Source organism: Thalassophryne amazonica, chromosome 7 (genome assembly GCF_902500255.1).
Source record: "Thalassophryne amazonica chromosome 7, fThaAma1.1, whole genome shotgun sequence".
Taxonomy (NCBI): domain Eukaryota; kingdom Metazoa; phylum Chordata; class Actinopteri; order Batrachoidiformes; family Batrachoididae; genus Thalassophryne; species Thalassophryne amazonica.
The window spans coordinates 63254663-63273428 of NC_047109.1; the positions used below are offsets into that span (position 1 = coordinate 63254663).

General features: G+C 43.6%; 1 protein-coding gene across 1 annotated transcript in view; it reads right to left on the bottom strand.

Annotated features, from left to right (window-relative positions):
- LOC117514036 (von Willebrand factor D and EGF domains) overlaps positions 1-18766 on the bottom strand; it is a 99644-nt gene that overhangs the window by 73254 nt on the left and 7624 nt on the right. The window contains exons 3-7 of the mRNA XM_034174320.1: positions 16810-17041; positions 15035-15109; positions 13038-13267; positions 9418-9507; positions 6990-7137 (exon numbers count right to left, since the gene is read on the bottom strand). Coding sequence (XP_034030211.1) covers positions 6990-7137; positions 9418-9507; positions 13038-13267; positions 15035-15109; positions 16810-17041 — 775 coding nt within the window. The remainder of the gene's footprint in view (positions 1-6989; positions 7138-9417; positions 9508-13037; positions 13268-15034; positions 15110-16809; positions 17042-18766) is intronic.

The window sequence follows — 18766 nt, forward strand, 5'->3', positions numbered from 1 at the left end:
CATCACCCTTTTGGTTACTGATTGACTTAAGCATATTTGGTTGTGTTGCACATTTGCATAATAAATTGTCATTTATTTGAATTCCTATTGGTCGTTCATTTATGCCCCCTGGCATGGGTCGGTGCATTTCACTTTCACAACAGGATAACTCGGCCACGTCATGGACTCCAAGGGGCGTTCACCACCAACTGAACAGCCAATGGAGATGCAAGGTGCGCAGGCTCCACCAGGAGGTGCGTTGGGTGAGCTGCAACACATTCTCACCAACCTCACTGCTCGGTTGGATCTATTAACCGAGCAGGACATTCACCTCAGCTGTAGGATGGAGGCTCTCACCGCTCAGGCGCAGCTGCAGCCACTCCTCCTGTGGACCTGTCGCTAAACACAGAAAATCCAGTGGTCGTTCAAAGGTCTCCCCCCCTGTAACCCGAAGCTTACATTAGCCCCCCGGAACCGTATGGGGGTTGTGTCGAAACGTGCGCGGACTTCTTGATGCAGTGCATGCTCGTTTTTTCGTAACGCCCCGTGATGTACGCGTCAGACCACAGCTGGGTGGCTTATGTAATTAATTTGCTTCGGGGCAAGGCATGCACCTGGGCTACGGCACTCTGGGAGCAGGACTCACGGCTCCTTTCGACATATACATGGTTTATCAGGGAATTTCGACAGGTGTTCGATCATCCCAATAGAGGCGAGTCCGCTTCAAATATGCTGCTGTCAATGAGACAGGGACGCCGGAGTGCAGCTGATTACGCAGTCGACTTCTGTGTTGCGGCAGCGAGGGCCGGTTGGAACTCAGTAGCACTCCGCACCGCCTTTGTAAACGTGCTGTCTCCGGCCCTAAAGGAGCATCTGGTGGCTAAGGATCAGCTGCGGGATTTAGATGGGCTTATTGATCTGGTTATTCACTTGGACAATCAGTTAGAGGAATTCAAGCGGGAGCGAGACGAAGGGCGTGGCCGGGTGCACGTCTGTCCCTCTCCCATCCAGATCCGAGTTACTGCCTTCCTCTCCCCACTCCAAAGCCAGGGCTCTCCGCGTTACACCAGCTCCCCCTGCTGACACTGCTATGGAAACGAGCAGGGCAAAAGTGACTGAAAAGGAAAAACAAAGGAGACTGGTACATGGAGAGTGTGTTTACTGTGGCTCGAATGAGCATGCACAGAATAAGGGGCCCCAGGCAGTTAAACAACAAGGCTCAACCTTAGAGACTGGGCTAAGAGTGAGCCATACTAACCATACGGGTGTCCCACGCAAATGCGCACGACTCCCAGTCACAATCCTCTGTGGGGATTTAACCCTTACCGCTCCAGCACTGATCGACACGGGGTCAGAAAGGAACATACTGGACAGTAGGTGGGCTAAGGAGGTAGGGCTCTCTCTGGTGGCCGTTCCTTCAGCATTGAAGGTGCGGGCACTAGATGGCACCCTACTACCAGAAATCACACACCAGACACAGCCTTTAACTTTGGTTGTCTCTGGAAATCACAGGGAGGAGATTGTGTTCTTTGTAACACCTTCTACCTCCAGGATTATTTTGGGATTTCCATGGATGGTGAAGCACAATCCCCGGATCGATTGGCTGTCTGGGGTTGTGGCTAGAGCGAAACCTGCCACCGGGAGTGTTTAAGATCCTCGGTCCCACCTGGCGATGCTGTTAAAGAGGAGGTCCGAGTCCCCCCAAATCTCACGACGGTGCCGGCTGAGTATCATGATCTTGCTGACATTTTCAGCAAAGATCTGGCACTCACCCTGCCCCCACACCGACCGTATGATTGTGCCATTGATTTAGTTCCAGGCGCTGAGTATCCGTCCAGCAGGCTGTACAACCTCTCACGTCTTGAGCGCGAATCAATGGAGACCTACATCCGGGACTCTTTAGCTGCCGGGCTAATCCGAAATTCTTCATCCCCGTTAGGTGCAGGTTTCTTTTTTGTGGGCAAGAAGGATGTTGGACTCCGTCCATGCATTGATTATAGAGGGCTGAACGAGATCACGGTTTGCAACCGATACCCGTTACCTCTATTGGATTCATTGTTCACACCCCTGCATGGAGACAAATTTTTCACAAAACTGGATCTCAGAAATGCTTATCATCTGGTTCGGATACGGAAGGGAGACGAATGGAAGACGACATTTAACACCCCTTTAGGTCACTTTGAGTACCTGGTCATGCCGTTCGGCCTCACCAATGCCCCCGCGACGTTCCAAGCTTTGGTTAATGATGTTCTGCGGGACTTCCTGCACCGATTCATTGTCATATATCTAGACAATATCCTCATCTTCTCCCCGGATTCTGAGACTCATGTTAAGCATGTCCGTCAGGTCCTGCAGCGGTTGTTGGAGAACCGGCTGAAGGGTGAGAAGTGTGAGTTCCACTGCACTTCTTTGTCCTTCCTGGGGTTTATCATGTCCTCCAACTCCGTCGCACCTGATCCGGCTAAGGTAGCGGCGGTGAGAGATTGGCCCCAACCAGTAAACCGTAGGAAGCTGCAACAGTTCCTAGGGTTCGCCAATTTTTACAGGAGGTTCATTAAGGCCTATAGTCAGGTAGCTGGTCCCCTTACACCTCTGACCTCCACAAAAGTCCCCTTCACCTGGTCGGATTGGTGCGAAACCGCGTTTAGGGAGTTGAAACACCGGTTTTTGACTGCACCAGTTCTGGTGCAGCCCGATCCTAGTTGCCAGTTTATTGTTGAAGTGGATGCCTCTGATGCAGGGATAGGAGCCGTGCTGTCACAGAACAGGGAGACCGATAGTGTGCTCCACCGTTGTGCTTACTTTTCCCGCAGGTTAACCCCCGCTGAGCGGAACTATGACGTTGGCAATCGGGAACTCCTGGCGGTGAAAGAGGCCCTTGAGGAGTGGAGACATCTGTTGGAGGGAGCTGTGGTCCCATTTGTGGTTCTCACTGACCATCGGAACCTGGAATACATCCAGACCGCTAAGCGTCTGAACCCCAGACAAGCCCGATGGTCACTGTTCTTTGGACGCTTCAATTTCAAGATCACGTATCGCCCCGGGATGATGCCCTGTCCCGGGTGCATGAAGAGGAAATTGGAGCAAGGCTGTTGAACCCACCAGACACCATCATTCCGGATTACACTGTCGTCGCTGCCCTCACGTGGGAAGTGGAGGAAGTGCTCAAAGAGGCCCTGACACGACACCCAGATCCCGGAGGTGGACCACCCAACAGGCTGTATGTCCCACCAGATGCTCGGACTGTCGTATTGGACTTCTGTCACGGTTCCAAGCTCTCCTGCCATCCGGGGGTGCGAAGAACCGTGGCAGTGGTCCGGCAGCGGTTCTGGTGGGCATCAGTCGAAGCCAACACCAGGGACTACGTCCGGGCCTGTACCATCTGTGCCAGGGGCAAGGCAGTTCACCAACCTCAGAAGGGGTTCCTCCAGCCGTTGCCCATGCCTCGTCCCCCCTGGTCCCACATCGGCCTGGACTTCGTCACGGGCCTCTCTGCGTCCCAGGGGAAGACTGTCATCTTGACGATGGTGGACCAGTTTTCCAAGGCGTCCCACTTCGTGGCCCTCCCGAAGCTTCCGACTGCCCAGGAGACTGCAGACCTCCTGGTCTACCACGTCGTACGTCTGCATGGTATCCCCAATGACATCGTATCGGACCGTGGTCCTCAGTTCTCCTCGCAAGTCTGGAGGAGTTTCTGTAGGAGCTGGGGGCCACGGTGAGCCTGTTGTCCGGGTACCACCCCCAGACCAACGGTCAAGCAGAGCAGGCCAACCAGGACTTGGAACAGGCTTTAAGGTGTGTTACCTCCACGCACCCGATGGCCTGGAGTCAACATCTGGCCTGGTTCGAGTACGCCCACAACAGCCAGATTACGTCATCTACTGGCCTCTCCCCCTTTGAGGTCTGTTTGGGGTACCAGCCCCCATTGTTTCCTGCCATGGAGGGAGAGGTCGAGGTGCCCTCGGACCAGGCCCACCTCAGGAGATGCCGTCGGGTGTGGAAAACAGCCCGCTCTGCTCTCTTGAGAGCCCGGACGCGGGCTAAGTTCCATGCAGACCGCCGACGAGCCCCAGCCCCAGCTTATCAGCCCGGGCAGGAGGTTTGGCTGTCGACAAAGAACATACCTATGCACACGGACTCCCCGAAGCTTACTGACCGGTTCATCGGACCATACAAAATCCTGAAAGTCATCAGCCCCGCCGCAGTGAAGCTCCAGCTCCCAGCTTCACTGCGGATACATCCGGTGTTCCATGTCTCTAAGATCAAACCATACCACACTTTGGACCTCTGCACCCCCGGACCGGCGCTACCTCCTGCCCACATCATCGACGGCGAACCGGCATGGACTGTAAGGAAACTCCTCGATGTACGTCGGAGGGGTCGAGGGTACCAATACCTGGTAGACTGGGAGGGATATGGCCCAGAAGAACGCTCCTGGGTGAAGAGGAGCTTCATCTTGGATCCCGCCCTCCTGGCGGATTTCTACAGGCGGCACCCCGACAAGCCGGGTCGGGCACCAGGAGGCGCCTGTTGAGGGGGGGGTCCTGTTGTGTGGGCCGCCGAAGAGGAGATACTGCTGGGCCACCACCAGAGGGCGCCCTGCCTGTTGGCAGGTTTCAGGCACCAGAGGGCGCACTGGCCAGGTGGATCCACCAGGTGCACCGTATCAGCTGTCAGTTTTTCCTCCTCCAGTTTTTCCTCTGCACTCTGGGAGTATTTGGATTTATTCCTACAAGAGGATTTCTGTGAGTTGCTGACTGTTTGCTGGGTGTTCACACACCCACCCTAACCTGTTTTTGTTCCTGCCAGCAGTATCGGGTCTGACAGCCACGAGCGGTGGCCACCTGGGGGAATCATGACTTGGCGGCTCTGGTGTGTTGCAGGTCTCCGTTGGCGGTGAAAGTTCGTGGGTCCCGGCTCTTCTCTGGATAGGCGTCTCCTACCCTCGGGCCTGCCCACGCGTCACACTTTTGGTTACTGATTGACTTAAGCATATTTGGTTGTGTTGCACATTTGCTTAATAAATTGTCATTTATTTGAATTCTTATTGGCCGTTCATTTATGCCCCCTGGCGTGGGTCCGTGCATTTCACTTTCCCAACAACCAGTGCAATATTGACTGTCCAACTGAATGGAGTCAGAAAAATAAATAAATAAATAAATAAAGTTATTTTGGTCTTCTGCCTGATTGTCACTGCCTTCAATGGCATTTTACAATGAAGAAATTAAAATTTCTTAACACAAATACTTGTGTCTTATGTTAGATGGTACCGCATCATGACTCCTTGGATAAGATTTATTTGTTGAAAAATACAGCGGGACTTTTACTTTTGTCATTCCTTCACTGAAGGAACTGTGTATAAAAATGGTTATTAAAGGGTTAATGCCGTATTTTTGTGTGAAACATTGAACAAAAATGCATGTTAACTCCATTGTGGTCATGTACACTGCTACATTTACAAAAAATTGTGTCACTCTCTAAATACTTATAGATCTTATTGTACCGAGGTTAGCAACAATCAAGAACATAGTGATGTAAACTTAGGATCAGTTTAGCAACAACTGGGTATGTGCAACAGAGTCCATTGTGCTCACAAGCAATTTTTGGATTATAAAAACACTCAACCTCAACCTTTGATGTTTTGACATCTATGACATCCTCAAGCTGCCCTAACCAGTATCACAGAGGAATTCGAGTGTGCAAAAAAATGGAGCTCCAAATGATGTTGAATCAATCCTGAGATTTGATGATGACTCATAATGCACCAATCTTGGCAGCTTTGTGCAAATAGAGACCAACCAGAGTAGTGGAAGATGCAGTAGCAGACCTTAAACATGCTGACATTGTGGAAAATATACATCAAGGAACAAGAGGTTTGGGGCTGACAGGTCACTGGGTTAGCTGCCAGCTGTAAGCCTCAGTATTTCAAAGAAAGAGAATGGTCAGTCGGCACAATGGATATGTGGAAGGAAGGAAGATCAGCTGGAGGGATATGTGGGCCATGGAAATGAGGCAACTGAGCTTTACTATTAGAGCTTCTTGTGATATCATTCCAACACCTGCAAACCTGCATCAGTGGGTGGGTGAAGACCCATGATATACTCTCTGTCATATGCCAGCGTCCCTCAAACATATTGTGACAGGGTGTAAAGTCAGCCTCTCCCAAGGTCACTATACATGGTGTCACAATCAGGTTCTAAAGAACCTCACCTCCACCTTGGAAATCAAGTGGGCTACTGCCAACTCTCCACCTCTTGCAACAGTCAACCCTCTACAGACAATTTCCTTTGTCCGTGAAGGGGGCTAAGGCACTCTATAGTAGCTCCATACCAACAGGGCAAGACCAACTACAATTGGCACACAACTGGAAGATGTTAGACTGACATTGGCCAACAGCTTGTTTTCAATTCTGAGACTGCAACCACAACTCTAAGCCTGACCTGGCACTGTGGTCCCCGTCTCTCAGGAAAGTCTTCATCACTGAGTTCGCTGTACCCTGGGAGGACTCAGTGGATGAGTCTTATGAGCAGAACCATCTACGCTATGTGGAGTTGGCTACTTAGTCAAAATATTGTGGCTGGAGTGCTGTGGTCCAGCCAGTAGAAGTAGGGTGCAGAGGGTTAGTGGCAACATCCATGATCAGCTTGCTCAAGGATGTGGGAGTTAGAGGTCTGTGTTTGCAGGCCATCATCAAAGCTATGTCAGAGGCAGCCAGTGGCTGTGGCTAAAGAGGCAAGGTCCCTGCTGGCCCCCAAATGAGCATTTCTGGGATGACGCAAGTGGGGGCAGGTGTGGAATTCCAAAATCCACTGTCAAGTCCTCTGGAGTCACCATGGGCTAATCGATGAAACACTGTAGAATCAGGGTGCCCACTTGATAACCCCTCTGTGGCAATGAGCCACTACCAATAATTTTAGTATTGGCTTTTACCATCAGATATTGTATGTGCTTGCACAACGGATTTATTAACATCTGATCTAGTTTTGAAATCTGCTGGTGCTTATGCTCACCCTCACTGTGTGTGCTGAGCTGCAGGGACAAAGTGCACTGTTCTGCAGAGGAGGAAGAACCTTCCACACATGGAACAGGAACTGTGCTCTCAACCACAAGCTCATACAGCCTCGCATCCTCAGACACAATGCTCACCTCAGGTCTTAACTGCACAATAAAAACACACAAGAGTAAGATATTTTTTAATACTTTTACATTATGATAATATATTATAACCAGCCAGTGATGAAAAAATGAACAGTTTAAGCAATGATCAAATATTTCACAATAACCCAGAAGAAACTTGGTAAAAACAGTAACATATTTTGAAAGGTTTTACAGTCAGGTCTATAAGTATTTGGACAGTGATAAAAATGTATGTAATTTTACATCAGTGCAACTAATTTTACATACAGTTTCCACAGGTCAGAAGTAGCGTATTTTCTAAAGTATAAGTCACACCAGAGTATAAGACGCACCTGTCAAAAAATGCCTCTTGAAGAGGAAAACCATATATAAGTTGCACTGAAGTATAAATCACACCTTTTTTTCTGTTATGAGCTCTTTAATTTGGGATTTTTGTGCATTGTTGCAGTGTTTTTTTTAAACTGACATTTATTCTTTTATTATTGCAGTTTATTTTGTTTAGTGCTTTGATTCCAGGGAAAGTTCTACATAAATAGTCAAATAGACAAAAATTACTATTATTTATAACAAACTTGTGAATTTTCAGAACATAAGTCACACCTCCCAAACTAGTAAAAAAAACAGTGTGACTTTTACTCTGAAAATATGGTAATTAAGAATTATTTACAATATGAGTCATTACTTTTACTGCCAGTTTTCTTTAGACAAATCAGGGGATAGAAACATGAAGATTTCAAAGTAACTGAATTGTGCACTTCTTGTTTTATTTTGTAGTTGCCTGTCCCTTCTGTATTTTTGTAGTTTGCTTCCTCTGTATTCCCTCAGCTATCCCTCATTGCCCTAATTGTCCTCAGATGTCTCTGATCACCTTGATTACCTCCCAGTGTATATATGGACTCTTTCTTCATTTCTTTCTTGTTGGATTACCTTGTGTTTCCATGCTTTACCGTTGTAAACTTTTTGCTGCTTGACCCTGTTTTTTCTCCTCTTATCCTGCCCCCCTGAATCTTGATGACTGCTCTGTGTACTGACTAAAACCCTGTTTAATAGACTCTCGCAAGTGTGTTTTCTCTTCACGGATTTGGCTGATTCACAGACGGATTATTACTAGGTGCTTTTTGACCCACAACTCTTTTTAGACCACAAATAGAGCTTATCCTGTCTCTGCCAAGGGGACCTGGATTGTGCTTTTCCCTTGGGGGCTTCTATCAAGACAACTATGACTTGAAACTGCAACTGGGACAACTTCTGTCTGTTTTACCAACCGGCTGACATTATGGAAGAAAGAAGAAGGTTTTTCATACAAGAAAACAGATGAAACTTGGCTTGGATCTCCTATTTTACTTCTCTGGTTATCGTCATCCAATATGTGTCTACTGTTGATGCAACAGACAAAAGTCATGCTTTACTGCACAGTTTCTCCACTCTGCTACTGAAGCCTAAAACTTCTTTTACTAGTGACTTCCTTTACTAGTTTCCTTCTTGCACAGTCCCTAATTTTTTTAAATTATTTATTTATTTTGAAAGCTGTCTATTTCAGACAGATTTGCCATACTGTTTGTATTGTTTAATAATTGATTTTAAAATTAAGTCCAACACATATTTAGTGACTTGGAAATGTTCATGTATCCATGTTATGACTTGTCCAAAGAAAGCTGGCTGTACAAGTTAAGATTTGCATTGCAGCTAATCTTCATATTTAGTTTATCCAGTTACTTATAGACTCTGAAGATGGAGGGATTATGAATACAAATGGTTGTAATTCCAATGATTAATGCGCTATTTTTTTTTTTTTTGCTAAAATCCTTCATTTAATGCTGAAAGTCTACACTACAACAATATATTGATTGACTGCTTTAAACTGAATTGTGTGTACAGAGGCAACATTTACTTGTACAAAAATTGTCACTGTTTAATTAATTCAATTCAGGTAATCATATGGCCCTGACTGTACTGTATATAAGGAGTTTTACGATGCATGATTATACTAAAAAGTGGGAATTTGCATAATAAACTGAAAACTTAATCAAGGATACAGCAATATGTAGACAGCTTAGTGGCCTGTTGGCGACATTGATGGCTGTTTAAAGATGTAAGAGTTTTTAAATCTCAGAGTACACAACAGTCTAAATACCACACTGCATCACAAATGTCAGTGATTTAAGTGTTAATCATTCAAAATGCTGAGGGATTTGCAGTAACAAAAGATAAAGATATATGATCATCTTCAAAAAGTGAGGTTTATACAAAAGCACGTGATAAATGGCACCAAAAATAAGAAAAATCAGATCTATGATGCACCTTAATTCCAGCAACAAACTCCGGACTTTCCACTGAAGCACTCCGGATCCTCGGGGAGTCCAAGAAGAAACTGGAGGTGGAGCAGTAAATCTGACAGCACAGTGATTCATACAACAGATTAAATTGGCAAAGATGTAAAAAAAAAAACAACAAAAAACAGCACACAGCCAAGCAAAACCCATTGATAGGTGTCACACTTTGATTTATCAAAGATCTTGTGTTTACAGAAAGACAAGTTGAAGTCAAACAGCACTCTTCAGCCCATTTTTGTGTATCGGCCACAAAATAAAATTATAAAATAATTTTATTTATAACAATCCTGGCGTCACCTATTTATGTAGAATTCCCTATTGGTAGCTGTTCTAGACCAGGCTTTTTTCATGCACTTTAACCGGATTAATGACTTGTCTAATAATTATATACTCCTACCACATTTCTCCATGTAGCATGGAGTTGTGTCAGGAAGGGCATCAAGCATAAAATTTATGCCAAATCAACATGCATGTCATCATTGGATCTGCTCTGGCAACCTTGAGTGAAAACAAGGGAGTAGCTGAAGGGACTTTATATATATATATATATAAAATTGCGGGGTTACAGCTAAAGTTCCTATATACTGAGTGGCAACATACAGAATGATCGTACAATGAAAGCATAAAGCATAAGCGAGTTGTTTGAAATCTTTCAAAATGAAAGGATGCTGTGCAGAGGGATGCAAAAATCAATCTGAAATTGAATACAAAATGCAAAGATTTCCTGCAGATAAGAAAGTAGAAAAATATTGGAAAAGAAAACAATGTCAAGCTCACGCCTCTGTCAGGCAAGTTCATGTTCAAGCTTATACATAAAGTGTAAGTTCTGTCATTACCCTTCAGGCATTTATATTATACTTCTGACTACCAAAATAACATGTTGTTTTATATTGATTTAATTAATCAATCAATCAATTCAATCAATTTTTTTTTTTATATAGCGCCAAATCACAACAACCAGTTGCCCCAAGGTGCTTTATATTGTAAGGCAAGGCCATACAATAATTATGTAAAACCCCAACGGTCAAAACGACCCCCTGTGAGCAAGCACTTGGCTACAGTGGGAAGGAAAAACTCCCTTTAACAGGAAGAAACCTCCAGCAGAACCAGGCTTCAGGGAGGGGCAGTCTTCTGCTGGGACTGGTTGGGCTGAGGGAGAGAACCAGGAAAAAGACATGCTGTGGAGGGGAGCAGAGATCGATCACTAATGATTAAATGCAGAGGTGGTGCATACAGAGCAAAAAGAGAAAGAAACAGTGCATCATGGGAACCCCCAGCAGTCTACGTCTATAGCAGCATAACTAAGGGATGTTCAGGGTCACCTGATCCAGCCCTAACTATAAGCTTTAGCAAAAGGAAAGTTTTAAGCCTAATCTTAAAAGTAGGAGAGGTGTCTGTCTCCCTGATCTGAATTGGGAGCTGGTTCCACAGGAGAGGAGCCTGAAAGCTGAAGGCTCTGCCTCCATATCTACTCTTACAAACCCTAGGAACTACAAGTAAGCCTGCAGTCTGAGAGCGAAGCGCTCTATTGGGGTGATATGGTACTACGAGGTCCCTAAGATAAGATGGGACCTGATATTTCAAAACCTTATAAGTAAGAAGAAGAATTTTAAATTCTATTCTAGAATTAACAGGAAGCCAATGAAGAGAGGCCAATATGGGTGAGATATGCTCTCTCCTTCTAGTCCCCGTCAGTACTCTAGCTGCAGCATTTTGAATTAACTGAAGGCTTTTCAGGGAACTTTTAGGACAACCTGATAATAATGAATTACAATAGTCCAGCCTAGAGGAAATAAATGCATGAATTAGTTTTTCAGCATCACTCTGAGACAAGACCTTTCTAATTTTAGAGATATTGCGTAAATGCAAAAAAGCAGGTCCTACATATTTGTTTAATATGCGCTTTGAATGACATATCCTGATCAAAAATGACTCCAAGATTTCTCACAGTATTACTAGAGGTCAGGGTAATGCCATCCAGAGTAAGGATCTGGTTAGACACCATGTTTCTAAGATTTGTGGGGCCAAGTACAATAACTTCAGTTTTATCTGAGTTTAAAAGCAGGAAATAGAGGTCATCCATGTCTTTATGTCTGTAAGACAATCCTGCAGTTTAGCTAATTGGTGTGTGTCCTCTGGCTTCATGGATAGATAAAGCTGGGTATCATCTGCGTAACAATGAAAATTTAAGCAATACCATCTAATAATACTGCCTAAGGGAAGCATGTATAAAGTGAATAAAATTGGTCCTAGCACAGAACCTTGTGGAACTCCATAATTAACTTCAGTCTGTGAAGAAGATTCCCCATTTACATGAACAAATTGTAATCTATTAGACAAATATGATTCAAACCACCGCAGCGCAGTGCCTTTAATACCTATGGCATGCTCTAATCTCTGTAATAAAACTTTATGGTCAACAGTATCAAAAGCAGCACTGAGGTCTAACAGAACAAGCACAGAGATGAGTCCACTGTCCGAGGCCATAAGAAGATCATTTGTAACCTTCACTAATGCTGTTTCTGTACTATGATGAATTCTAAAACCTGACTGAAACTCTTCAAATAGACCATTCCTCTGCAGATGATCAGTTAGCTGTTTTACAACTACCCTTTCAAGAATTTTTGAGAGAAAAGGAAGGTTGGAGATTGGCCTATAATTAGCTAAGATAGCTGGGTCAAGTGATGGCTTTTTAAGTAATGGTTTAATTACTGCCACCTTAAAAGCCTGTGGTACATAGCCAACTAACAAAGATAGATTGATCATATTTAAGATCGAAGCATTAAATAATGGTAGGGCTTCCTTGAGCAGCCTGGTAGGAATGGGGTCTAATAAACATGTTGATGGTTTGGATGAAGTAACTAATGAAAATAACTCAGACAGAACAATCGGAGAGCTGATAATTAGAGCAATTAGAGCTGATAACATCACTAAAACTTAAACTTGATTGATCTCTGGTGCATTTGTGCCTTAAATGCAGTGGCAGGTGCAACTCTGATAGGCTGATTTTATATTAAGCCCACAACCAGTGTTGCCACAGTTACTTTGAAAAGTTACTTTTTTTGGTTACGTTATACAATTACTTCATTAGCAGCTTTATGTAATTGCTTTCTTGGGAGCTGCGGACATTGTACATTGTAGTAATCTAACTAATAAGGTAGCTAGTAATCTAACTTGGTTTAGTAAACAGCAAAGTTACTTTGCTGAGTATTCAATCTTAGAAATAACCAATTTAGATTACTAGTTACTTTATTTGCTACATTCAGTAGCTGCCGACAAGTTGTCCACAGCTGCTAATGAAGTAACTGTATAAAGTAGCTAATAAAGTAACTTCTCAAAGTTACTTTGGCAACACTGCCCACAACACACCAATAACTACTGAATAGGATAAATCTAACCCCTTTGAACCAAGTGTCAACCTTTGCACTTAATTTATGCAGCCTCTAAATAACAAAAAGGACTCGGAAAAATTCACTTGCTATGCACTGTCAAGATAGGGCTCTTGATGTTGTTTCTCTTCACTATGCCACTCATCTCTATTGATACTGAGTTAAATAAGATCACATTAACCCAAACCCTGCATCAGACCTTGTCCCCGAGGTGGAGGTTGAAGCCATCCAGCTCAATGAAGTTGGTGGTCTGAAAGGTGGCCTCCTGTTTGAGCTCTTCCTTGGTGCCCTGAGGAGAGAGGCGGAACCAACCCACCACATAACCCAGTGAGCTGTTGGTACTGCTGTCAAAGCTGCATTTCAGGTGGATGACACTGTCTGTCGCCTCTGAGACAATCACAGGTACAGATGGAGTGGGAGGCAGCTTGGCTGAAATATGAAAAACAAGATGGATGTTGTCCAAAAACAACAAAATGATGTTTTTTTTAATGTAAAAGCACACGTAAAACTCCTGTTTCAATTAACTCTTTAATGGTCAGCTCAACTGTTTGGTAGACAATATGGCAGCCAACAATGAATTTCCATATAAAGATTTAGTGGCTGATTGGTGTGTTGTGCAGAGAATGAAGAAACACAGCCTCTGTACTCTGAGCTTTTCCGTACCCTTTCTACATTCTGTGTGGCCTCATGTACACATTTAGTGCACGAGACGTCTGCATGTGCACGTTTAGTGCATGAGTTCTGCCTTGGGAAATTGTCACTCTGAACCACGGTTATGAAAAGAAAGTGATACTTTGCCTATTGCAGCACAGATGATGGACAGTAGCTACTTACCACAAATGCATCTAAAAATTATTTTCAGGGGGAAAACACCTCTTAAATATAGTTATTCACATATATCCAGCTTTTCTCACATAGACAGATGTTAGTCCTGTTAAATGACTCCTTCCATTATGTGGAGAAGCTAGGTGAGAGGAGGCAGGATTGGGGAGGAGTGGCCGAGAACTGAAGCTTTGTTTACATCTGGAAAATAGAGCTGGTGCAACATCTAGTGGCAGAAAACAATAATAATTTAGTGCACTTTTTATACATATTTTGAGAAAGATGTGGGTGAATATGACAGTATCTCTATCTGCCCTGCCAAAAAAAAAAAAAAAAAAAAAAAAAAAAAATTAAAACACTGTTTGGACAAAAATTACACAACTACAAAGTTCTCTCACCAAGTGTGTCCTGGGATACTTTTCTGCTACACACAAGCCTCAGCATAATAAATGAATGTAGATAATGAATTATTGAAGATATGGATACAAGTGGCAGAAATGAGATTCATCTGTCAGCTATTTGGACTTACACTCCGGTAGAGGGTGAGACGCTTGCCTGCCCATGACAGACACAGAGTAGAACCGCTGTTTCTTTGCATTGAAAGGAGGCAGCTGAAGTGGTTCAAGTATCTGGTGAGGATGCCCTCTGGTCATCTCCCTAGGAAGGTCTTCCAGTCACGCCCAACTAGGAGGAGGCCCCAGGGAAGACCCAGGACAGGCTGGAAGGACTATATTACCCAGCTGTCTTGGGAATGACTCACGATCCCCCAGGAAGTGTTAGAGGACTTGGCCAGGGAAAGGGAAGTGTGGGCTTGACAACCCACACCCGGACAAGCAACAGAAAATGAATGAATGAAAAACTACAGGTTGGCCTTTACTCTTGGGGGGGAAACTACTGCAACTTACAAAAAATGCCTCTTTATATAACTGCAGTGAATGTTTCTGTAAAAATCTGTCTTTACATTGACAAAATGAATTAATTTACAGTATATAAGTAGTTGCAGCGAGAAAACATAAATATGTATCAACAAATTGGAAACAAGGAAAATAACCAAGACATAACAGCAACCTGAATTCCTTTAATTTATAGCAAACATTCAGTAGTTTTTATGCTTTTCCCCTCGATTAAACAGCCCTCTCACCACCTCAGCCAGCTTTCTAAAACTTGCTGTGACACAACTCATAGGATGGTTGACAGTTTCACCATGGAAACGTGACCTAGTGGACAGCGGCACACATGCTCAGGTCATTAAGAGGAGTAATGACGGGGCCAGCGGTGCATTCCTAACTGCGTAGCCAATCCCTGACCTCCTGATTTTTTTTTGGAATTTGTCCTAATACTTAAAACCACAATCGGAATTTAGAGTGTACTTACTTTGACATGTTCCATCCACGTTCACCTCGTCAGGCCCACACGCCATGGATGTTGTGGGTAAAGAGTCTGACACCTCTGTTACAGAGAAAGTTCAGAAACAAATCGTCAGTCAGGAGACAACTGATGCTGATTCTTGTTATAACCTTAAAATAGTGAGGAAAAATACTGAACAGTCCCATGCGGTTACTTGACGTTCTCAATTTTACTAAAGAGGTTATGTTTTCATCTGCATCTCTTGGTGTGTTTTGTTAGCAGAGTGATTCAATCAGTTACCACAAAACCCAATGCCAATGTTGTCAAGAGGAAGCCTGCATTAAAGTTTAGTGCTGATGAGAATCAATAAGGATTATGGATTTTCTTTTTCTTTTTCTCAATATGGGACATTGATTACACTATGTAACATTTTTATTTTTGTTTTGTTCCTGGGTACACAGTGTGTTTTCCTAACCTCTTATGCCTTAAGTAAATAGAAAATAGCTGTTATTCCACAGAAACTTTGCTTCTGTGATCAGGACAATGATATTTTGAAATGTGTCTGTTTTTCAAGAATATTCTCGATTCGCCCTCACTACTACTGAGTAGTCTTCTAGAATATTCTTTAACTGCTAGAACTGTCCAGAATTTTCTAGAAGTTTCCAGAATTATCTAGAAATTTCAAGAAACTTTTAGAACTTTCTAGAACGTTAAAAAAATAAAATCAAAGTTTGTGCTGAATGTAGTCATTTTTCCATAGACTTTAGACATAAGCAGTTGAAATATAACACTTACAAGCCAGGAACAATAATTGTGTAACATAGTGTTATGATTGAAGCTCTGGGATCAGGATCAAAGATCCAAGATATGGGATCAAGATCAAAGGTGAGTAATCAGAAACAAAGATAACAAATCACGATCAAGGGTCAAGCTGCTTCTGGTAGTTCAGAGGAGAGGTGATGATTAAGAATATGAATTATTTTGTCAATTCCATTTCGGAAAAACATTCTTTAGGGAGCTGTTGTGAGGTTGTAAAGTGCACTGAGCATCTACATCAGACCAAAAAGTGCAATAGAAATGGAGCCCACATAAGGGTCAGCAAACATAGAGTTCCATAAGAACTATTTTAAGATCAACTTTATTTATCCCGAAGGAAATTAATTTGCCAGAGTACCAAAACAGTAAGTGAACAATGTTGTTATTTTTTAAGACATTTGCACAAGATGTTTGCCAATATTACACAAGTCTGAGTAACTGAACAACCCTGTCCATTATGTATTCATCCTGCAGAAGGGTTAGGCATCATACAGACTGCCACAGGTAGGAAACACCTTCTGTGGCTGAAGGTGCACTGACCTGACGTCAGTGTAGCATGCAGGGGGTGGGAGGTGCTGTCCCGGATGCTGAGCAGTTTCCTCAACATCCTCCTCTCTGACACCTCCACCACAGACACTAACTCAACACCAGGACAGAGCCAGCTCTCCTGATGAGCTTGTTGAGCCCTTTGAGTGAATGAATAAGGGAATAATTTAGAAAAAAAAAAGATGGCTGATTCTGGGATGACCTGTCCTTGAGTATCAATTCCATAATTTGAGACTCATGAAAACATCTTGTTTGTTTTGTAAGAGAAAACAACTGACTGGTGTCAAATAAATTGAATTGCTGTCAAAAGATTGGACTTTAGATTCATTATGCACTCACTAATGATATAAAGACACTATAGTCTAAATACTTATGGATCATGCTGTGTACAAAGAGCACACTGTACTATTAATGTATCAGACCTCTTGTCGACACCTCACCCTGTGCACAGTATCCCATGCATCCCTGCGTGGGCTGGAGAAAGTAGATGTAGAACTCTCCACAGTTGCGAACACCGACTGGGATGCGGAATAGGCAGCAGTCTTGGCTGACACTTGGGGATAACTGCCAGGCGGCACAGGCTGTGAGCTGCATGACCTCCAGTGGCCCCGGCAGGGACTCGTGCTCATCCAGGGACAGCCACACCGGGGCCTGTGTACCACAGTGGTTCACCTGGACAGTCAGAGTCAAATGGGTGGATTAACAGTAACATCACTAAAATGACATGTTATTCAATTCATTAGTTTTGAGCCCTCATTTGACAAGTTACTGGTAGTTTGTCACAGTTAATTCCTCACTAAAGGCTCTTTCTTTGCTCTGAAAACATTTGTCAGCCAACATCATGTTGGATTATTATGTAACACATGTTCGCAGAGAGCCTTTCTCCTATCTGTTCCCACTCCTGTGGATATCCATCACGCAGGGAACACAGTGACACCCGACAGTGACAGATTCTACAGGAAATCAGACAGGTCCCCACTCTCCTTCTGCTGTCCTTCATGATATCAATGCACACATTCACCAGTAGGTCTGTCTGGACACAACTTATTTTATGTCTCAAGCAGAAATGAAATTAAAGCACAAGTGTCACATAAATTGTATATAAAAAAGAACACATTATACATTACCTGCTGTAAGATACGACCAGTGGGAATTTTTTTTTCGAAAGATTAATTGAAGCTGTAATGAACAGTGGATGAGTAGAAAAGGAAGAGAGTCAACAGATTTGACAGAGAGGTTGAAGGTAGGAAAGTTCTGTGTGATACGAGATGGTAAAGGAACAAATACAAAAAAAAAAAGGGAAAGAGGTTATTTTCCATTGTAAAGCTATAATGAGTGAGGTTTGAATGATGTAGGACTAGAGTTTCCCCACCCCCAAAGACTCACCAAGTACCTTACTTTTGTATTCTGTGCTAACTGTTATGAATTCATAAAAGTATGGTGTGTGTGTGTGTGTGTGTGTGTGTGTATGTATATATATATATATATATATATATATATATATATATATATATATATATATATATATATATATATATGTGTGTGTTTGTATATGTTGCAGCAGTTCAAACTTTGCGTGAGCACTAAGAAAACAGTTCTCTACCAGCCCCCCCCTCCCCCCAATACACAGTACATCAATCCAGCAGTATGTTTTGATGGCAAGCTTCTGAAGAAGACAGTCGCATTCGTGTACTTAGGGAGCATACTGTTGAGTGATGCACCACTGGATAGAGAAGTCTCCAGCCGCATCACAAAGGCTAGCGCAATCTTTGGACGCTTGCAAAAGAGGGTGTGGAACAGCCACACCATAACTCCATCCACAAATGTTGCTGTGTATCGAGCCGTCGTCTTAAGTACCCTTCTCTACGGAGGAGAGTGCTGGACAACATACCGCCACTACATCCAGCAACTCGAGGCCTTTCAGCAACGCTACCTTAGAAAGATTCTGAAAATATCATTGGGAGGAGAAAGTGTCAAATCTCGAAGTGTTAAGCAGATCAAGTGTCAATCTGTTGAAAGCGTCATCATGAAGAAACAACTCCAATGGACAGGTCCGCTCCTCTGTATGAACGACCATAGAACTCCCAAGCAATTATTCTATGGTGAGCTTGCCAGCAGCAAGCGTCGAGTTGGAGGGCCCAGGAAGCACTACAAAGACTCTGTAAAGGACTCTTAAGAAGTGTGGCATTGCTGCTTGTGAGCTCGAACTGCTAGCACAAAACCGCCCACTCTGGAAGGCTACCATCCAGAAGGGAATCTCCACCTTTGAGTGAAAGAGGGCATACAACATCTACCAGGCCCATTTTGGAAAATGGCTTATGTTTAAGAAGGTCACAGAGTGCTCAAATACTAACTTTTTACTAAGATTTTTTTGTTCAGAACGCATGTATATCTGAT